The 21,392-nt window shown below is 42.5% G+C and overlaps 1 protein-coding gene across 1 annotated transcript; it reads left to right on the forward strand.

Annotated features, from left to right (window-relative positions):
* Window positions 1-430: 430 nt before the first annotated feature.
* LOC308323519 (meteorin-like protein) lies at window positions 431-14,124 on the forward strand. The gene is made up of 5 exons (XM_080775248.1): window positions 431-561; window positions 4,229-4,601; window positions 5,460-5,601; window positions 12,215-12,274; window positions 13,315-14,124. The coding sequence occupies exons 1-5, from the start codon at window positions 473-475 to the stop codon at window positions 13,701-13,703; spliced, it is 1,053 nt and encodes a 350-aa protein (XP_080631374.1). The 5' UTR covers window positions 431-472; the 3' UTR covers window positions 13,704-14,124.
* The last annotated feature ends 7,268 nt before the right edge of the window (window positions 14,125-21,392 follow it).

Genomic DNA, 21,392 nt, shown 5'->3' on the forward strand with positions numbered 1-21,392 from the left:
CTGTCTGTCTGGTCCGTCCGTCCGTCCGTCCGTCCGTAAACTGTGTGTGTGCGTGTGTGCGTGTGTGTGTGTGTGTGTGTGTGTGTGTGTGTGTGTGTGTGTGTGTGTGTGTGTGTGTGTGTGTGTGTGGGGGGGGGGGGGGAATCTGAAAGTATAGGCCTATAAACTGTCGCCTAAAATAAAGGAGAGATGGAGAGAGAGAGAGAGAGAGAGAGAGAGAGGGGGGGGGGTATTCCTTTGGAGTTAAGGGAAGGGGCAATCCTAAAATTCTGTCACAGCCAGAATCGTGCTGCTGCCTGGTCGCATCCCCACGCTCGCAGGCTGTGCTGATATAGAAGCTGCATGTGCACAGTGCACACTCGAGTCATGTTGTTTTATCACCGAGTAGTGCAACTATTATTGCTTTTATCTTCACCGTGTTGTGGTGGTGGTGGTGGTGGTGGTGGTGGTGGACGGTTAAATAATTAAGAAGATGTCGCTGATGAATGCTCTCGTTTTTTCACTGGTTTCTCTACTGGCTCTTCAGCTGTGCACCGCTGATCTGTGCAACTGGAGTGGAAGGTAAGGACAAACATGTTATTTCAAATGATATACTGTGACAGAATATGGATCGAGCTACAGACAAAATGCACGACGTGTAGGCGATTTAAACCATTAACCTATTCGTGTCAAGGACGAAAGGACCCCCAGATCAACATTATAGACCATATAGGGTCCATAATTGGTTTCATTTGTACAGTAAAGTTACAGACCCATAAGGGTCAATTTGGTTACTAACTATCTCTAATTGAGCTAGGTAGGTAGGCTATAGTCCATGGAACTCCCTCAAGTACCTTCCCCGGACCCCACTTTGGGAACGCATGATTTAAACACCAGCCTACAGAATATCTTGTTAAATGTATAGCCAACATTTAGGCTGTGTGCGTATGTATATATATATATATATATATATATATATATATATATATATATAGGCTATTATCATTTAAAACGATTTAAAAAGTTTTAAATCGAAAAACAAAACAAAAAATACAACTTTTCATCAATTGAAAACATTTCTTTCAAAACTTGAGCTTATTATTATTAATATTGGTGGACTGCAGAAATGCCCTCCGTGTGCCAGGAACCCCATAGAAGATTTGTGTTCAAAATGTTTAAAAAGTATATAAAAAGTATATTCCCAAATGTTCACTTTTTGTTGTTTTTGGGTCCTGGGCAAAATGTCTAATAATCTCCTGAAATGTTTGGGAGCCACGCCTATAGGCTATACATCAACATTTTATTTATTTTCAATTCCGTACTTTTACTTGTAACAAAGTATAGTTCTAAATTGCAGTATTGGTACTTTTACTTAAGTAAAACAATTACTTTTACTAATTACGAGTACTTCTTCCACCACTGAACCCCACTTTGAGAACCACTGGCCCTATATAGACTATGGGGTTGAAGTGATTTAGCTGCTACATCAGCTCATTTCACTGCGGGGACCCCCTGGGTCTGGCTGGAACCCCCTCAACTGACCCCTGAACGGGGGTCCCTGGACCCCACTTTACATGGAGAAGAAATTGTGTGTATAGGCCTGTCACAAAGGAAATAGCCGATCTACAAGCTCAAAACGCGCCATCGGCTATTTCCACTATTCATGTATTGTAAAGCATAAAGTTAATAAATTATACATTTTTGCGAAGTTGAGCCCATAAAAGCCTCACGGAAATGTTCCAATATTCAACGACAAACACAATGAAATCGCCAATCACAATAATTAGTATAATTCAAGTAAAATTGCATAATCGTGACGGCCCTATTGATGATGTGTGTTGTGTTATGTTTTGTCTCCTGCTTCCCATTGTTTTATTGTGACAGCAAATTCTTAGGCCTGACTCACACCTTCACAACAGATTGATGTATGTTTGTTGTATGAGACTTATTGACTGACGCAAGCTCACAATGCATTTCCAATGGGAGTCACATGGTTTGACACATTTGTGTTGTATGAGAGGGGGGGGGGGGGGCAGTCGAAACACGGCCGAAAGCCGTACAACACAAATGTTGTGTCAAACCACGTGACTTCCATTGGAAATGCATTTGGGGCAAGATGTATCACACCCTTTGTATATACTAGCATGCATCAATGTTGTGTGCTAGATCGAAAGGTGTGAGGCCTTAGTCTTTTTTGAGCAACACACCTTTTAGTTTTGGTCCTATTTTAGTCACCTGAAATTGTTTAGTCTAAAAGTCTAATTCGTACACCAGTATGATGTAGAACTGGACTATGAATAGGCCTTTAGCCAACAAAAGTATAAAGCCCTATTTATATAGTCCAGTTTTCGTTGAAGAGGTGAGCTGACCGCCAAAAACTACAACATGATGTCATGTGCATGGTCACCACTCAGCAGGGGCTAATTCGGGTATAATAATTGGCCTAATAATGACTTATTTAGGACCTAGTTTTTACAACGAGTTAATCATAATAACAGTATGTGACTCTTATTGTGTTGTTGTTTGGGTTAGATTTATTTAAACCTGGTGCAGGTGAAAGTAAAACTACCTAATAAACCTAATAGGTTTTTTCTGTGTCGTCATGTTGTGTCTATCTGTCAACTCATTCGCTGTGCATTCTGCATTCAGCACGCTCTGACAGACATCTCAAGAAATTCTCCTCTCCACCAGCAGCGCTGATGCCACTCGCACATCACATGGCGGCGGTGGCTCAGGGGTATAGAGTGGCCGGATGGTAACCGCAAGGTCGCCAGTTCGAACCCTGTGGGCTCCCCTCAGAGTTAGTGTCAAAGTGTCCTTGAGCAAGTCTCTGAACCCCTTAATTGCTCCTGATGTGCTGGCTGGTGCCTTGCATGGTTTCCGCCGTATGAATGTGCGTGTGAATGGGTGAATGTAATTGCACAATCTATATGTAAAGCGCCTTGGATAAAGACGGTATATAAATGCACCATCTCTCTGTTTTTACTATAACCACCGTTTCGGTGGTCACCTCTTCACCGAAAGCTGAATATGCAGTGATTTCACTTAATTCAAATATCACTGTTTTTTTTCTACACTTATATTTGTTCTACTATAGAGCGTCGCAGTCCCGCCCCCTATACCAGGGACCTAGGACAAATAAAGAGGATAGAGCACGGAGGTGTGGCCCGGTCTCCTGCGGGAGGTTTGCACATGCTCAGTGTAAACGGGAACTGCGATGAAGGAGTGTTCCAGCAGAGGTGCTATAAATAGAAAACTCATAACTTGTGATGTAAATAATGAGATCCAGAACCGTTGAGAATTAAACAGCAGTCACACTTCCCTTTTCAAATGATTATATCATCCACAGCACTTGAATGAACAGTATATCCATGTTCCTTTGTCATTTCACGAAAATAAAAGTTTGACACAAACAAAATATACAAAAACATTAACATTTAGTAAATGTAAGCTTGTCCTTTATGATCTTTCAGTCTGTTATACGCAACATTTTTTCCACAGTTATGAAATTGATATACTTTTAAAAATAAAAACAAAATCAACTTTGTACTATTCTCTTTTTTTATATTTCCTTTTTATTATTTCAGTTCAGGGTCAGCAACTCTCATGCACCTCTAGTACCTCTGCTGGAACACTCCATCATCGCAGTTCCTGTTTACACTGAGAACGTGCAAACCTCCCGCAGGAGACCCGGCCACACCTCCGTGCTCTATCCTCTTTATTTGTCCTATAGCCAGGGACCAGGAAATGATTCCCCGTTCATTTTCCTCATAGACATTTCAAAATGGATTTATTTAAAGACCTTTTAATTAAGCCTCGTACAAAGCCAACTCGAGTTGGGCCAAACAAATAATTAGAAAGAAGAAGAAAACGTCGGGTTACTTTTTTGTTGTCGTTTTTCTACTTTGTAATATTTGGTTCTGCCCAAAATTTGTTGTCATGATTTGTCACAACTCGAGTTGGCTTTTTCCGTGGCGTTAATCGTCTTTAAATAAATACTTTTAAAAATGTCTATGGGGACAATGAATGAGGAATTCACTTCTGGTCCTAGCGTCGTCACGAAAGACGGCGGGGCTGCGACGCTCTATAGTGTGCTGACCTTATAAGGAGTTCCTCCCTGTCCCCAGTTAACCCCTTTAGTGCGTGCATGTGCACATCTTGTTACCGGGGCGGACCGGAGTTTTCTTCCCTCCAAATCACCCAAATGACTCCTTTAACATTCGCCTCCATTCATCCAATCCACTCCCAGCGGTGTGTCTCCCTGGCCCGGGGGGGAGGAGGAGGAGGAGGCGGTGGACAACTCCAGGATGGTGCTTCAGGTACGCCTGCGCTGCACCGAGGGCAGGGTGGAGTGGTTCTACCCGGGGGTCCACGGGCCGGCGCTCCGGGTGGTGCTGGAGCCCAACCTGTCGTCCTATGCCAACCGCCATGGCGCCGTGTGCGTCAAGCCCTTCCGCGGTGGCGGCGGCGGCGGGGGAGGACCGGGGCTCCGCATGTACGTGGAGCGCGGCGGAGAACTGGAGCTGCTGCTGCTGCTGACGACTGACGACGAACACCTGCCGGAGCAGGTGTTCTGTTACCGGGCGGACGGCGGTCCACGCAGACCCGCCATCTACCTCCAGGTATAGGGATTATACCCGAGGACGATTATATACAAATGCCTTCTAAATAATCCTGACCGTTTTCTCATAAACCTTTATGTTTTGGTATCAGTGGTGCTCAATATTTCACGTCAAGGACCCCAAAAACTATAATATGTAATATGCCTCCGCCCCCCCCATCTGAAAATATGTTGTTCCAGCCAGGGACCTCCCCCAGAAGAGAAGCAAAGATTTGAGTTAAAATGTTCACTCTGTATAATAATATATATTCAAAGATTTGAGGCACATTTTCACAATCTTTCAAAAATAGCAGACCTACAAGCTCATAGCGCGGCAGCACTCGGTGCCGCGCTATGAGCTTGTAGATCTGCTATTTTTCAATAGCTAAAGTATAACATAAGCTTTAAAACGCCAAAAGGGGTTCCTGCCCCAAAATGGGTTAAGCTGCATCTATACCTCCAGGCAGGGAGGACGATTCTACAAAACAAATTCTAAATCCTGACAGTTTCCTGAAAAACCTCATGTTTCTATTTAATTATGTCAGTGGTGAATGGTGATCAACCTTTTTCATGTCAAGGACCCCCAGAATTATCTGTAATTGGCCGCCGACCCCCCATGTAATTCCTGCTCACTGCACACAGTTGGAGGGTGAAGAGAGAGATGGTGTTCTGGAGGTTGGTAGACAACAAGCCGGTGTGGTGAAGCATGCATGAATGAATGAGTGCAGCCAGTCCTACTTATAGCTTCCCACACCTGTGTGCAGTGAGCAAGCTGCCAGCCACTCAGCCTTGATTGCATGATTGGCAGTGAGTTTCCATGGGCCTTTTGACACTATACTGATCATAAATAATTCCATAATGGTCCCCCCCCCACCTCCAGGCGAGCCCCCCGGCGCAGAGCGACGTCAGCAGGCGGGTGGTGGGCTTCAGGTACGAGCTGCTGCTGGGGACCAACAGCAGCGGCGGCAGCCCTCCCGCTGCCTCACACCTCCTCCTGCAGGGAAGAACAGGAGCGCTGAACAGTGAGTGAGCACAATTTAAGGCCTATATTCATTCATAGTCTGGATTTTCGGTGGTGAGGTGACCGCCGCTCCGGTGGTGAGCTGACCACCCTGGAGCTGAAATAACGTTGAGCGGTGGTGAGTTATAAACAGAGAGAAGGGCTGGAGCTGTAGTGGCGGTGGTTTGCTCTTCACCGTGGCTCGTGACGTCATCGTCATGTTGTAGTTCGGTGGTCACCCCACCACCGGAAATCTAGACTATGTATGAGCCTTTACACATTTAGATTTTTAGACATTTTCTTTTCCTTTTTTTGCAACTGAATGCCTGGAAAATGAAGAGTATACATAGTATAGTACACATAGTGCATGCATAAACTTTCTTTAATGATTATATCTGGTTTCAGTATTCATTGATCATATCTTCTCTAATATTAAGGTTATTTTTGCAGTCAGTTTGTATTCGTAGTGGGGAGGAGGGGGGGGTTGAGTTACAGCACCTTTAACTATTATGCAAGTGTGTAAATGGACCAAATGAATCCATTTAGATTATTTACCGGGTTTTACTGGGTATTGTGACTTAAAGGAGAATTCCATGCGAGAAGGCTTTCTTACCGTTATTTTTAGTTGTTACGTCCCCACCAAAGAGGTCCAGGTGTTATTTTGAGCAAAAGCTCCTTATTGGCTATTTCCCCTGCCATAAGCGATAAGCCCTAAATGAATTGCATTGCATTGAATGGGAATTGAATGGGGCTATGGGGTGTTGTGCTAATTCGCTTATTTTCATCGCTCAATTTTATTTTATTTTATATATCCTCTCTTCATAATGTAAATAATATCCACACTTTACTACTTATTTCGATGCAAATAAGCAAATGAACACCCCATAGCCCCATTCAATTCAATGTAATTCATTGAGGGCTTATGGTAGGGGAAATAGCCAATAAGGAGTTTTTGCACAAAAAAACACCTGGACCTCTTTGGTGGGGACGTAACAACTACAAAGAAAGGTAAGAAAGCCTTCTAGCATGGGATTCTCCTTTAAGCCCTATTCGCACGGGACTATAGTATTGCCAGGACCTCAGGTAATATGGAATAATCACGGAGGACGTCTGTGTTTTTAATCCTGTGCGAATCGACCATGTCGGTGATTTGGGCTCTAATAATAAATTACAGGTCAAATTACCTACCATAATTCAGCAAACACCGGGGTAATACTAATCCCGTGCAAATCGACTATGTCGGTGATTTGGGGTAGAATTGAGTGTTTTTCTTTTTAAATTACTGAGCGCCCATGGGTTAAAATGCTTTGCGTTTAGGCTACCACCTGTAATTCTGTCATGCAAACTCTCTATCTGTATAGGCTAATGTTCAAAGTCTTATTATTAATTCATCCTTGTGCCATTATCATCTACCACTATAGAGTCCCGCCCCCTTTCATGACGATGCCTGCAGGCCCAGGAAATTAGAAATTAGAAATGCATTTTTCCCACATAGACATTCCAGAAAGTATTTATTTAAAGACCTTTTAAGCGTCGTACGAAGCCAACTCGAGTCGTGACAAATATTTTGGACCAAACAAAAAATGACAAAGAAGGAAAAACAACAAAAAAACGTGTTTTTTCCTACTTTCTAATTCTTTGTTTCGGCCCAAAACATTGTGCTTGTTGTCATGATTTGTCACGACAAGAGTTGGCTTTGTCCGCGGCGTAAATGTCTTTAAATAAATACTTTTCTGAAAAGTCTATGAGGAAAATGAACGGGGATTTGTTTTCCGGGACTGCAATAATCAAATTGTACAACTGTAGCGTGCGTGGTATAAATTCAATGTTTCACTTCTCTCACTCTCTCTCTCTCTCTCTCTCTCTCTCTCTCTCTCTCTCTCTCTCGCTACGGCTTTTGAGAAACGATAACGTCACCGCTCATATCTATATCCAATTGTTCATGTTTTTATATCGGTGTCAATAACTTATCATTGTTGCATCATCAAGTGCACGTCACCAGCAAGCAAAGGCTCTGCATGCTGCATCCAATAATAAATGATTGATATCAGCCTATAGCTATAGTCCACTCCACGGTGGCCAGCAGACAATTTCATTTGTATTGGCGCTGAGGGCGAAGCTTGAATAACAGGTTAACCCATTCTGACCTGAGATCAGATTCATACGAGGTTTCTACTGGACACACACTGGTCTGATTAACCCATTCTGACCTGAGATCAGATTCTAAAAAATGTCAGTCGTTCTTCGATTTTTCAAAAATAGCAGACCTACAAGCTCGTAGCGCGCCACTCGGTGGCACGCTATGAGCTTGTAGATCTGCTATTTTTAAATAGCTAATGCATAACATAATGCCAACACCAAAACGGGTTCCCGTACAGAATGGGTTAATTGCAGACCGCTACAGATAAACTATGGATCTTATTAACCTACCAATAAGGACCCAGGCCAAATGCCATTGTGCAGGACGCCAACAACAAGTCTACGCATGGCGTGTGCACATAGCCATGTGAAACTTCCCAGAGCGCTGAACAGTGAGTGAGCACAACTTGCTCATTTAGATTTTTTTTAAGTCAATCAAAATTAAAAAAAGAGAAATGAGAATGAAACAAATCAGCACATATACATATACATATACATATAGGTCTTTCATATGGTCGCTGTCTGATATAAGATCACTTACATCACCTTTAACTATATATGCAAAGTGTGTAAATGGACCCAAATTAATCCATTTCGATTCTTTACCGGTTTTTACTGGGTATCGTGAGCCTGTGACTTGGAGTCACAAAATGGCCAGCTATATATCAGCATTAATTAAAGACAACCCCAAGCCAGCTGCTGTTTGTTTTGTCTGTCGTTCTGTCCGCCTTGTCTTAACCGACCCGTCCATCCGTTTTATCTGTCAAGTCAAGGTCTGTCTGTCACCCGGCTCTCAACACAAAGCAGGGAGCAGAGAGCAGCCCCACAGGGCAGCCGAGGGCCACTGGCCCTCAGGGGCCTCAATGGAGCTGGCAAATAGTTTGCAGATTCCAGAAATACCTTGTCACTGTGCACATGTGTGTGTGTGCGTGCGTGCGTGCGTGCGTGCGTGCGTGCGTGCGTGCGTGCGCGTGCGGCTGTCTGGGCCATTGCAGTGATGTGGTGAGAACGATGAGGTCATTGTTCTGTTTCCCGCGAGCGTTGATGATAACCAGCCGGCCTCCGTTTCTCCGTCTGCTTTGGCTTTGTTGACAGACTGGTCTCTAGAAGACAAAGTCAATTGACTTATGCAGAGATTTACACCGGCGCAAGGTCGTCCAAGTTAAGCTGGCATAATGAGAGTCAAACGCGCGCACGGGGGTGGGGGGCTTCTTTTGATCCGGTCGCTGCAGTGTGGTGGGCATAGAGGCCTCGCATGCCCGGCATTCCTCCATCTGACCCTGTGCGGGGTTGATCTGCATGTCTTATGATCCCAGGCAGATGAAAAGGGGGCCTGTGTGTGTGTGTGTGTGTGTGTGTGTGTGTGTGTGTGTGTGTGTGTGTGTGTGTGTGTGTGTGTGTGTGTGTGTGTGTGTGTGTGTGTGTGTGTGTGTGTGTGTGTGTGTGTCCGACCGATTGTCAAAGCGGTTCAGATGGCTGGGCGCGGGGTCGGGCATTTGTGACCGTTCAAACGCCGCCCGTCTCAAACCGTCAAGGATAATTAAGGGTTGTCACGGTCGCGCGTGATTTGGAATCCCACCGCAGCTCCAGGATTGTTGTGATTGGCCAGTATAGTCGCTAACCTATAACCTCAATAAAACTATACCTAAACCTTAACCGGCTGGGAGCCAATCAGACACATCATGGTAAAGGCGTCTAGATCAGCTGTTTTCAGCATGGAACCAAGTGTAAAATGACTTATACTGGATCTCTTGTCCACTGGTCCCTTCCTAACATTTGAGTGTAGTTTTTTGAGTGGTGCAACCACTCCAAGGAACAGCAATGTCCGTGTTCACCTATGTGATGTTAATGTGTGTGACTATGAGCACCAGTATGACTATGAATACCAGTAGGGGCGCTGTTGTGCCAGAAACAGAGAGAGAGAGATAGTGCTGCACTGTTGCCTGCTAATGAGAGAGAGAGAGAGAGAGAGAGAGGGAAAGAGAAGAGGGGGGGAGAGAGAGAGAGAGGTGAGTTGCACCACTCAGTTCACACAGGTGTGATTTTATTTGTTGACGAAATTGTCAACATATTTAGTCTTAATCTTAGTCATCATAGCTTAGTTTTCATTTCGTTTTCGTCAGTGAAAAAAGGTATAGTCGACGACCATTTTTTGCCTTAGTTTCAGTCGACGAAAACAACACTGGAAGTAACATCTGCTCTACATGTCCTTGTTCGACGGAGCAGAAGGATCGCCAACTGTTCCTGGATCCTGGAACAGCAGTGGGATCCTCGAACTTTGGTGGGATTCCAAATCACGCGTCAGTCACATGGGTTAAACCAAAAAGAATATCTCACGACTGAAAGGTTTTGTCAGGCCAAGTCCTAATCTACAATGTGTGAAAGAGTGGCACTGTGTTTTAAAGCAGTATGTTATACTTTAGCTGATCTACAAGCTCATAGCAGGTCTGCTATTTTAGAAAAATCGTGAAATGTGCCTCAAATCTTTGAATATTCTTTCAGAGCGAATGTTTTAACTCAAATCTTTGCTTCTGGGGGGGTCCCTGGAACAACATATTTTCAGATGGGGCTCGGTGGGCAATTACTATATATTTTTGGGGGTCCTTGACAGGAAAATGTTTGAGAACGACTAACATAGAAACAGGGTTTTTCAGAAAACTGTCAGGATTTAGCAGGCATTGTAGACTCGAACTTAGCTCTAAATGGGTTAATAAACAAGCAAAGTATCTGAGATAATGATATTGTCTATAGCCATACAGCCTGCAGCCATGTTGAGGCTTTATTTGACCTTTGCTTTTACAAAATGGCTGAAATCATTAGGGTTTTCTTGAACATGTATTCCACCGCTATACTCTTCAAATAACTTCTAACGAAACGAAGATAGTGTGTACAAGATAGATGAAAGTAAGTATAGCCTATTGTTTTCTATTCAGTAACAGCCTAGGTGTGCTAGTCAAAATTGTTATTGCATTTTGTCTAAAGCTTTCATACATACTTTTAGTCAATGTTTCATCGTGAAACATAACCGCAAATAAACTTTTCCATTGTCTTTTTTTCCCCCCAAGTATACTTCCTGTAGTACCACTATGTGTATATTAGGGCATTAAGCGACTAGTAAATCCACTAGTCAACCTTCTTGGTACTAAAAAAAAATATATATAAAATTTTCCCCCCGATTTTGTAGGCCTCAAGATCAGGTAGATTATAGTTATAGTCACCAATGTACACAGTTTTTAAATGTACAAATATTTTAAAAAAAACAACTAGGCAACTAGTAAAAATGAAGAAGTGAATGCCCTACTATTGTATATACCCCTTTCTCCTCTCATCCACTTGCATTAAGTTGCTCAAAAGCGCATGAGGCGATTTCACTCCTCCTTCAACGTTAGGAACAGAGTGCATTCTGGGAAGAATTGGGCCAAATTGGGCCGTATGAAACAGCGTCCACGTGTCATCATGAACGTGCGCTAATGATAGTCAACGGACCAGAATTGGCCCAGTGCTGCAATACCAAATTCGGCCACTATGTCCATTTCGCCTCAGGGTTTCCTCTGGGTGCCGTCTCTATTCATATATACTCTAAGATATACCCCCATTTGAGAAAACACTGTTCTATAGAATCCGAATGGCTGAAATCAGCCGTGGCGACTGAGAACTTGAATCCATGAAGTAACCAGTGTTGTTTTTGACAGCAAATTTCTATTTTAGTTCAGTCATAGTCTTTGGAATAAAACTTAATATCGTTTTAGCTACATTTTAGTCAACCGGAATGTTTTAGTGTTAGTCTAGTTTTAGTCGTCTAAATATCACACGGTTTATGTCGACTAAATCTACAGGTGATTTAGTCGACTAAAATGTAATGACTGTTTAAAATGTGTAAAATGACCTTATACTGGATCTCTTGTCCACTGGTCCCTTCCTAAAATTTTAGTCTAGTTTTTATCTGTTGACGAAATTGTCAATATATTTAGTCTTCATTTTAGTCATCATAGCTTAAGCTTTCATTTAGTTTTCGTCAGTGAAAAAAGGTAGTCGACGAACATTTTTCGTCTTAGTTTCAGTCGACGAAAACATTAATTAACACTGGAAGTAACATCTGCTCTACATGTCGTTGTAGTACGACGGTGCAGAAGGATCGCCAGCGATCAATTGAGGAGGCAGACCTGGTGTCTTTAACCATATGGACCCCTAGCCTAGCGTCCCTATTCTGGGCCGAGCGTTATAGCCCAAAATAATAGCCAACCTACAAGCCTCACACTGCTTGTGGAAAGTTTCTTACTTTGTAGATCGGCTATTTTCAGCAAAGAGAGATTTGGTGTAGACTAGACTATAGAGGGAAAAGGAGAAAAAGGAGCGTGCCACACATAGAGCCCAGAGGGATCCCAGTCAACTAAGTATAGATCAGAGTTTAACTGGTTCATAAAGTTGTTACTATTAGTTGACTTGCAAATGCAAACAGACCGTCTGACTTTCTGTATTGTTTGTGTCTCATATAGGTGAATGTCGGCCCTGCAGTGATCAAGAGCTGCTCCTGGCCATCTGCCACAGTCACTTTGGTGAGTATTAGAATCTAGAATCACTCAGTAAAGACATTGGGAGACGTTTAAACTAATATCAGACAATACTAATTTTCCCCTACTTGGATCAATTACCTCATATCATGTCTTCAAGAATTCTTTGCTTGCCTCACTTAAATCTACTTGTTCTTGACCTTGCGTTCCGTCGGGGTATATACTGGGAAGGATGTAGAACTCACTGATTTGCGGCTTTAAAGGGATTGTGACATTAAAAAAAAGGTTTTGTAATTGTTCTTATATTTTTTAGGTTTTCTAATCTCAATTGCACCCAAAAAACATGAACTTTTAACATTCAGTAGATTTTCTGTGATCTGGGGTTTTCTGGCTCAAACAGGTGCTCTGATTTGTCGGCAGTTTGTGATGTAAGAGCCTGCAAATCCCATATATGTCAATGGGATTTGCCAGCAGATGTCACTGTTTTCACTGTGTTGCCTGTTTTCATTGTAGCTCAAAAGGCTTCCAAACCCCAAAGAAAACTTCAGACCACAGAAAATCCACTGAATGTTCAAAGTTCAGGTTTTTTGGGTGTAATTGAGGTCATAAAACCTAAAAGAAAAAAGAAATTAAAATGAATGTCATAAAACCTTTAAATAAATGATAAGGCTTTGGGTATAGCCTCGGTCCCAGGCTTACTTATCTGTGAAAAGAAAGGGCTTTGGGAAGATCAGAAAATGCTTATTGTGTAAAAGGAACAAAAAAAGGATGCATCAGTCGTGTGGAGCAGCGTAAAGGGAGAGTGTAATCAAACTAAGGCCCCTTTTCCACCAGGGTTGAACCGGTTCCGTTCTTTTTTTTACAGCCTAATTTTGAACCAAATTAATTGGTTCGGATCCCTAAAAGTTGGTTCGGAACTGGAACAAAAAGAAAAAAACTTCTTCTTTCCCTGAAGATGCAGATGTGACATAAACCATCATAAAAATAAAAGAAAAAGAACGGAACCAGTTCCACAAAGTTCTGTTGGCGAAAAAGAGTTCCTATATATAAGAGAGACGTTGTCCTTCCCTTTGTGCTCTTTCCAGTGGTGCGTGGCTACATCAAAAGCATTTCCCACGACCGCCGGCGGCAGACGTCGTTCGTGGAGGTGTCGGGCGGCAGGTTGTACCGGCAACGCAGCAGCACGTTCGAGCGAGAAGAAGAAGAAGAAGAAGCGATGGCCGCAGGGAGCATGGGCTCCCGACCCGGCCCAGGCCCGCCGGCGTCCCCCTCCTCCTCCTCCTCCTGGCACGGAACGGTCCGTGCGCTCCTGCAGTGCGGCGTCAAGCCGGGCGGCGGGCGGTTCCTCTTCACGGGGTCAGAACACTTCGGGGAGGCCTGGCTGGGGTGCGCCCCGAGATACAAACACTTCCTGTCTCTGTACCGGACGGCCCGGGCGGCGGGACAGACTTCCTGCGACTTCCCTTTGGACTGAGGAAGCGCCTCTCTGTCTCTCTCTCTCTCTCGTCCTATGTATAGCCCAAAACATCCAAAAATAGAACAACCGCGTGGCCACCTTTTTTGGAGACCGGAATCAGGGTGGAGACTATTAATTCCAATGATAGAGTTACAGTGAACACTGCAGCTTCTGAACCATTATTTAGCCCCACGGTTACTGAACTAAACATTGGACCTGACCAAACCACACAATATTCCCAAGGTTCCCAAAAAAAACAGTCATTACGACGGCATCAAGACCCGCCAAAATACATTTTAGTCGACTAAATCTACACTTGATTTAGTCGACTAAAATCTAATGACATTTAGTCGACTAAAACTAGACTAACACTAAGACATTCCATGTGACTAAAATGTGACTAAAATAAATACATTTTCAGTCCAAAGACTATATAACTAAACTAAAATATAAATTTACTGCCAAAAACAACACTGCTTTGAACTGAGGAAGCGTCAATCTCTCTCTCTCTCTCTCTCTCTCTCTCTCTCTCTCTCTCTCTAATTCTTCTTCATTTCAATCATAATGTATTATTGTAGTAAGCATAACATTTTTCTTTCATTTTGATATTGCAAAACAATGTTGCCTGTACAAAAATATTTAACTACTTTAGGGAATAAAGGAAAATAAAGAAGGTATTAATGCTAATGCTTTGTTTGTTTTCACCACCAATGCTGCTTGGCTTACTGGTATACTTGATAATGATTTGCCTTGAGAAATTAGAAAACTATAACATGTAATATTGAAAGACCAGAACAATCACAAATAATTCAAGTTTGCTTTATTAAAGCAAACATTTTGCGTCTCCACATAGAAATGTTTTGGGCCAAAAATGGCTCTTAGGTTGCCTACCCCTAGACCAGTGGTTTCCAAAGTGGGGTCCGGGGACCCCCAGGGGTCCTTGAGGGAGTTCCAGGGGGTCCCCACTGTCCAGCTAAATGATAGTTAGGTTAGCTAATGATACATAGTTACCAAATGGACCCTTATGGGTCTGTAACTCTGAGAGTGTACAAATGGAGGTTCCATTTGTACACTCTCAGATTGATTTTACAACATAAATTGGGGTCCCAGAGATAGAAATGCCATTCAATGGGGGGTCCATAGACTAATGCAAACTGAGGGTCCTTGAAATTAAACGGGCCGAGAATCACTGCTAGAGCCTTAAGCTTCTCTCATGGGGGTCCTTGTATCTTTTCAAACGATTAGTGTCAATTTGGGGGACCTTGACATGAAAAGGTTTGGGAATCACTCATCCAAAAATTTAAATCTGCGTGGAGAAGCTGGCCACCTTTTTAGGAGAGCGGAAGCAGGTGATGCAGGGAGGCTGTTAATTCCAATGGAAGAGTTAACGTGAACACATGCAGCTTGTGAACCATTCTTTAGCCCCACGGTCACTATAAGTATTGGACCGGATCCAGTTGTTTTTCATCGATGGAAATGATCCGTGCAGAGAGTGTTAGAGAGGCAGGGGCTGAAATCCCGTAAGAGGGCACTTTTGGACAAAAAGTTCTCAATGCGTTACGCAGAAACATGTACGCAGAAACATCTCTCAAAGTCACTCTTTTAGTGAGTAAACAAACTTGAATGTTAAATCAGACAATATTATACTGTAGACTGGAGCATCACCAAAACTCTTACCGTTTAATTCTTCTTTTTATAAAAATGTTAACTGTTGATTTTGCCATTTTATTAGGAAGAAAACCCGGTCTGGATCCGTGTGATCCGGATACGGATCTTCAAATAGTAAAATCAACAGGAAGTTAACATCTTTATAAAAATAAATAAAACAGTGAGTTTTGGTGATGCTCTATATTGTCTGAATCAACTTTTTGTTTGTTTACGTACTGAAAGAGTGACTTTGAGAGCTGTTTCAGCGTACAATGTGAGTCAATGAGGAGCATATTTTGAATGATCAATTTCTAAATCACTGGAGCAATTATTTTCGATTTCTTGTCCACATTTGGAGTTACATCATGGCAAGGTAACTACACAAACCAAACCTCTACAAAAGTGGTCTTACCCTTAAATGTATAGGGTAAGTGATATGTTTTGATTTAAACAAAGTATCTTGTTTAAAGGTTAAATTAAATAATAATAATAATAATAATACAACATTTTATTTATAAAGCGCCTTTCAGGGCACTCAAGGTCAACAGGTTAAAATTAATAGTTTCTACAAACACAGTTAAAAGCAAAACATAACTAAGGTACAGCTTCCAGCAGAGGACAACAGAGGGCAGCCATATGCCTGCCTAAACAGGTGGGTTTTGAGGTGAGTTTGGAAAATGGTGAGAGAGTCCATGTTTCTAATATCCGGGCTGAGGGAGTTCCAGAGGTGAGGGGGCAGAGCGTGAGGGGGCTCTTGACCCCATGGTGGACAGACGGGCTGGAAATCACAATATTCTATAGAGTGTTTGTTCAGGAGTCTCCCTGTCTCTCTCGCTCTTTAATAAACAGAAAAAACATTTTCAGGTAGGTGATGCTCATTTCTTTGTGTCATCACTTACAATTCCACTTGTTTAATCTGAATCCTGACTGCGTTCTCTATCCTGATTGGATACAATTGGTATCCCGACCTGAAAATGTTTCTGTTAAAAAAACCCGGAGACAACATGTTACTGAACAAACACTATAGTACTCTGTACTTCGTAAAATAATCAATAACATGAGACAGGCGGTGACTGCTTTCTTTCAGTGCTGTTAACAATCCACTTGACGACATAAAACATTATATTTACAAGCCTTTGAATCCCCCACATAATCCTGCACCTTTCTATTTTTGATTATTTTTGCTTTAATTGCCAGTTGTTTCAGGATATTGACTGTCTTGGAAGGGCAGAGTCTCATACTGGCCCTTTCCCCGCCGTGACGTCAGAATCAGTGACCTGATTGACTAATATGCCCACAGATTGTGCAAACGGCCAAAAGATGGCCCATATGATACGGTGAGGGGAGTTTAAATACATTTGAACAAAACTTGTCAGGCAAAACATGTGTATCATTGATTGTTTGATTGATTGAATACAGGAAAGTCTTCTTGTCCTTTTGGCTTCCTCTAGGCCTCTAGGCCTGGCAGTTCTAATAGTGGGCCTGTGGGCCACATTACAAAAATGGCAATGGACCAGGGGCCAGTTGATAAAATGACAACATTAATGATACTTGATAAGTTCTTTATTTTATGCATAATGCAGTGGGTTTTCAAACTTTTTTCATATCAAGACACATTATTTATTCAGCATTTGAGCCACGGACCACCACAAAACAGACCCAAAACTAAATAATATTTTGTTATCGTTGGATAAGATTTTGTCCACGATTCCATGCTGTATTGATGTTGGTACCATTATGAGAGATAACAGGCAAAGGTTGATCACAATAACAATTATTTTACATAGAATTCTTGTAAATTAAGTAATGCAGATGTTTAACAATAATTTAACTCTTGAGAGCGTAAAATGAAACCAGATGTAACCGGAAGGGTCCAGTTGGTTCTATTTTACTCTGAAGAGTTAAAGATCCAACATTCCATCATTTAGCTCGGGACCACCTTGAATCCTCTCAAGGACCACTGGTGGTCCCCGGACCACTGGTTGAAAACAACTGGCATAATGTATAAAGACAAATGCAATGTGAATTCTGGCTTGACCTTCCAGTTATATTCTGGCAATAACACAATCAGTGACCTCCAGGCACAAATTAGCAAGGGGGCATACTTCATTTCCAAAGGGGGCACTTAATTTTTCAAACCCCCTATGTATAACAAATAGTCGCCTATTAACAAAGTGATGCTTGAAAAAGGCTACAAGTAGGCACCAGTGCCCACCAACAACAAACAAATAAATACAAATATGTTGAGCATTATGTCTTCTGCATGCATATATTACCTTGTATTTCACATAACTGTTCAATTAATTTGAACATGTATATATTTACAATAATCATGGAGAACTTATTTAACATTTGTAAAAGATAAAAATATTGGTAGGGTAGTGTACTACTGGCCAATCTGGACTGGAGGGGCACAAAATCCAATCTGGGGGGGGGGGGGGGCAATGCCCCCCATTGCCCCCCTGTAGAGATGGCACTGAACACAATTTGTAATCAAAGTAATCTAATTTACCCTATTTTGAATAATTCTGGTGATACGTAAATAGTCCTAAAGCCGCGTTCACACCGCCAGTAGCTGGAAAAATAAAGCAAGCTAAAATGAAGCCGCTTCTAGCTTCATTGGTATGAACTCTGCATAATATATAAATATAATATAAGTGTCATGTAATAAAATGTAATGGCCGTTTACAATGTTTTTGCCATTATTTCTGGAACGGAACGTCCATTCTGCCTTTCTTTTCACAAAAGCGTGTTGCATGCGTGACTTTGAGGACATCGAAGCACATTGATTAGTGGGCCGGAAGTGGCCCGCAGGCCTGGCCTGTAAATCAGTGTATATATGCTGTGTTGCCAAACACTCGCAAGACAAATAAGCCAACCTGTGCAGAATATTAGTCTACTAATGCAGACAGTTAAAAAATTTGACCTAGGAAAAATTAACAGGGGTAAGAGTTGTATAAAAGTAACAAGCGAAGCAGTAGCCTCACGAGTTTGTTTTGGAATGTCTGGAGCCTTGTTTTTTAGGCCTTTTTGGTGCTATATTAATGAAATTCATCTATCCTTTCCGCAGGCAATCTATATCGGCACATCAAGGCAGAAGATCAAGATCTAGACATCCTACGTCAGCATGAGTATGGGGCTCAGATCGTGGAAAACCCCACACTCCGAGAGCTGATCATCGAAAGACAAGTTGAAGACCACCAATTCTTGGAAGGATATGTATACCTCATTCTGGAACGTACAGGCATAATTATGAACTTGTAGCCCTACTTTAAGACTGGTTTGGTTTCAGTCAAATGGAAATAATCTTATTCTCTGAAGGCTCCCTCTGTAATTCTACCCCTCATTAAAGGACATAAAATCCAACTTATTCAATTTATTTTGTGTTTTTGGGGCTCCCATATGTGTTTTCTATCACCACAAATAACCTTGCTTTAATGGAAATTGCTCTCAGGAACAGCTCAACTGATTTAGTCCTCATCGTGATGTCATCAAAGTCACCCTACTTTGTATAATTCCTCCTCTTCTTCACTCAAAATGCAATTGCATTTCCACTATGTTTCCATGCCAGCTTGTTGACTTTCCAAGCTGGCATGGAAGGGAAACACGGTTTTATCTAGCATCAGTATTAAAATGACTCAAATATTAAATAATCTGCATATCAACCACCTCAGGACATTGTGGTACTGCAGCTAAAACTGCACTACACAAGCAATGAGTACTATTACAACAGCTCTGTAACACATATTTCAACCAAAGCAAATCAATTACCCAATACGTTTTAACTAAAAGTGCCATTTAATGTTTTATGCATATTTTGATCACAATAATATCATTAATCAAAAATATTTTTGCCACAACAACCCGGGGCTTATCCGACACACCAAAGGTTCGACATGCGGAAATCACCCGTCACCCCCGACAATGTGTTGGTCGGTTCCGACATGCATTAATGCTCCGTGCTTGCGGTTATAGGGTTAGGTTATGAGTATAGGTTGTCGGTCTAATGGCGACACTGGCCCCTCTCCGGCACTGCAGGGACCTTGTTTCTAGTTGTTGGAGGCGGCGAGGCACTGGAGGATCACTGTGGGAGCGCTGGTGAAAAGGCCATTACAAGGACCGGGGGCCTTGTAATGGGGCCCATGCATTGCATGCATGTAGCTGAGAGACCGAGGCCTCCAGCACCGTGCATTGCCTGCACGCAGTGCAGTGGGGAGAGAGGCTTCTTTCTTTCTTTTTAGAGGGCAGGGCCTTTGTTTGTTCCCTCGATCCCCCCCGCCCCCCGGCCGTCGCCCACCCAGCATTCTGGGAGAGACTAACAATAAGGACCGGGTCTCTGTGTTGTAGTGAGTCTGTGTTGTATAGTGAGTCTCAGTCTGTGTTGTAGTGAGTCTGTGTTGTAGTGAGTCTGTTGTAGTGAGTCTGTGTTGTAGTGAGTCTCAGTCTGTGTTGTAGTGAGTCTGTTGTAGTGAGTCTGTGTTGTAGTGAGTCTCAGTCTGTGTTGTAGTGAGTCTCAGTCTGTGTTGTAGTGAGTCTGTTGTAGTGAGTCTGTGTTGTAGTGAGTCTGTGTTGTAGTGAGTCTGTTGTAGTGAGTCTGTGTTGTAGTGAGTCTGTGTTGTAGTGAGTCTCAGTCTGTGTTGTAGTGAGTCTGTGTTGTAGTGAGTCTGTTGTAGTGAGTCTGTTGTAGTGAGTCTGTGTTGTAGTGAGTCTGTTGTAGTCACGTAGTGAGTCTGTTGTAGTGAGTCTGTGTTGTAGTGAGTCTGTTGTAGTGAGTCTGTGTTGTAGTGAGTCTGTGTTGTAGTGAGTCTGTTGTAGTGAGTCTGTTGTAGTGAGTCTGTGTTGTAGTGAGTCTGTGTTGTAGTGAGTCTGTTGTAGTGAGTCTGTTGTAGTGAGTCTGTGTTGTAGTGAGTCTGTGTTGTAGTGAGTCTTTGTGATTCTTCTTTCCACACAAAAGTGCTTGCTGCTCTTCTCTGCTCTCTGCTGGTTTTTGTCGGCCTCTGAATTGCCTCGGGATATTATAGGAGGGAGTCATCATTTTTCACGTGTGCTAAAAAAAAAGGAATTCTAAAATATCACATTTGCTGTGTTGACACAAACTTGCTTTATACCCTGAACTTATGCTGCATGCAACTCCTACTGAGTGGCAGTATACTTTCTGGCCTTGACGGCCCCTACAAAAGTCTATCTGAACGGACCCGGTATTAAATTCACTTTGCCACTCACTTTATGCATGTGCATAGTATACCCTCTATGACTATACTGATAGCATCTTATTTTCGATATGTATTTTTTTTTTTTTTTTTTAAACATATCAGCTGTGTGTTTGTTTTTCTTTACTACTAATATATTTACAGTGAGCACATCTTAAAACTGACTGAACTCTTGTATTTTCTTTTCTTCCACCATTGTTCCGTTTTTTTCTTTGCCGCAATCGGCTCAAAGAACCGTCCATGTTCTTCTTGGGAAATGCTCATTCACTTGCCATTCATCAAACTGATCATATTTATTATTTAGGGCTGAGAAGAAAGAGGAGATGGATCACCCGTCTGGTGAAAGCAGTGGCGTGGTGGTGGGAGGGTGGCCATTATAAACCACCCCCTCCTCTCCTTTAGCTCCTCCCCCAGGGGGCGTGGCTGGTCCTCCCTGTTGTATTGTGGCTGGTAAGGGAACGGTTCAAAACAACATGCAGCAAAAAGAGAGTTATCTGATAATAAATTGGACACGACTCTCGATGTCCTTCAGTGGACGAGCGCGTCACGTTCTAATCTCATTTTCCCAGCCTTGCCAGAACAGCACATTGTGCATGAAAAGACCTATAGTAGCTTGATTGACTTCATTCGATTTCATATTGTATAGCCAGTGGTTTTCATAATGGTGGGTGTGTGGGGGTGGAGGGGGGAGAGCGCAGAGCGCAGGGGGGGGGCAACTGGAAAGGAGAATGAAAACGCAATCCCTCTGTGGTGCAGATCATTATTATTGTAAAACAAATACTGAAAAATGTTCAATTATTTCCAAAAAAACTTCAACCAATTCTTCCACTTTCAAACAATTTGAAAATAG

The sequence above is a fragment of the Protomyctophum bolini genome (assembly GCF_963924005.1).
Source record: "Protomyctophum bolini genome assembly, chromosome: 11".
Taxonomy (NCBI): Eukaryota; Metazoa; Chordata; class Actinopteri; order Myctophiformes; family Myctophidae; genus Protomyctophum; species Protomyctophum bolini.

Excerpts from the sequence above, each read along its gene's own strand:
- LOC308323519 (XM_080775248.1), top strand. The coding sequence starts at position 473 with ATGTCGCTGATGAATGCTCTCGTTTTTTCACTGGTTTCTCTACTGGCT. Across the intron at positions 4,602-5,459 it reads GACCCGCCATCTACCTCCAG|GCGAGCCCCCCGGCGCAGAG; the intron begins GTATAGGGATTA and ends CCCCACCTCCAG. Across the intron at positions 5,602-12,214 it reads AAGAACAGGAGCGCTGAACA|GTGAATGTCGGCCCTGCAGT; the intron begins GTGAGTGAGCAC and ends TGTCTCATATAG.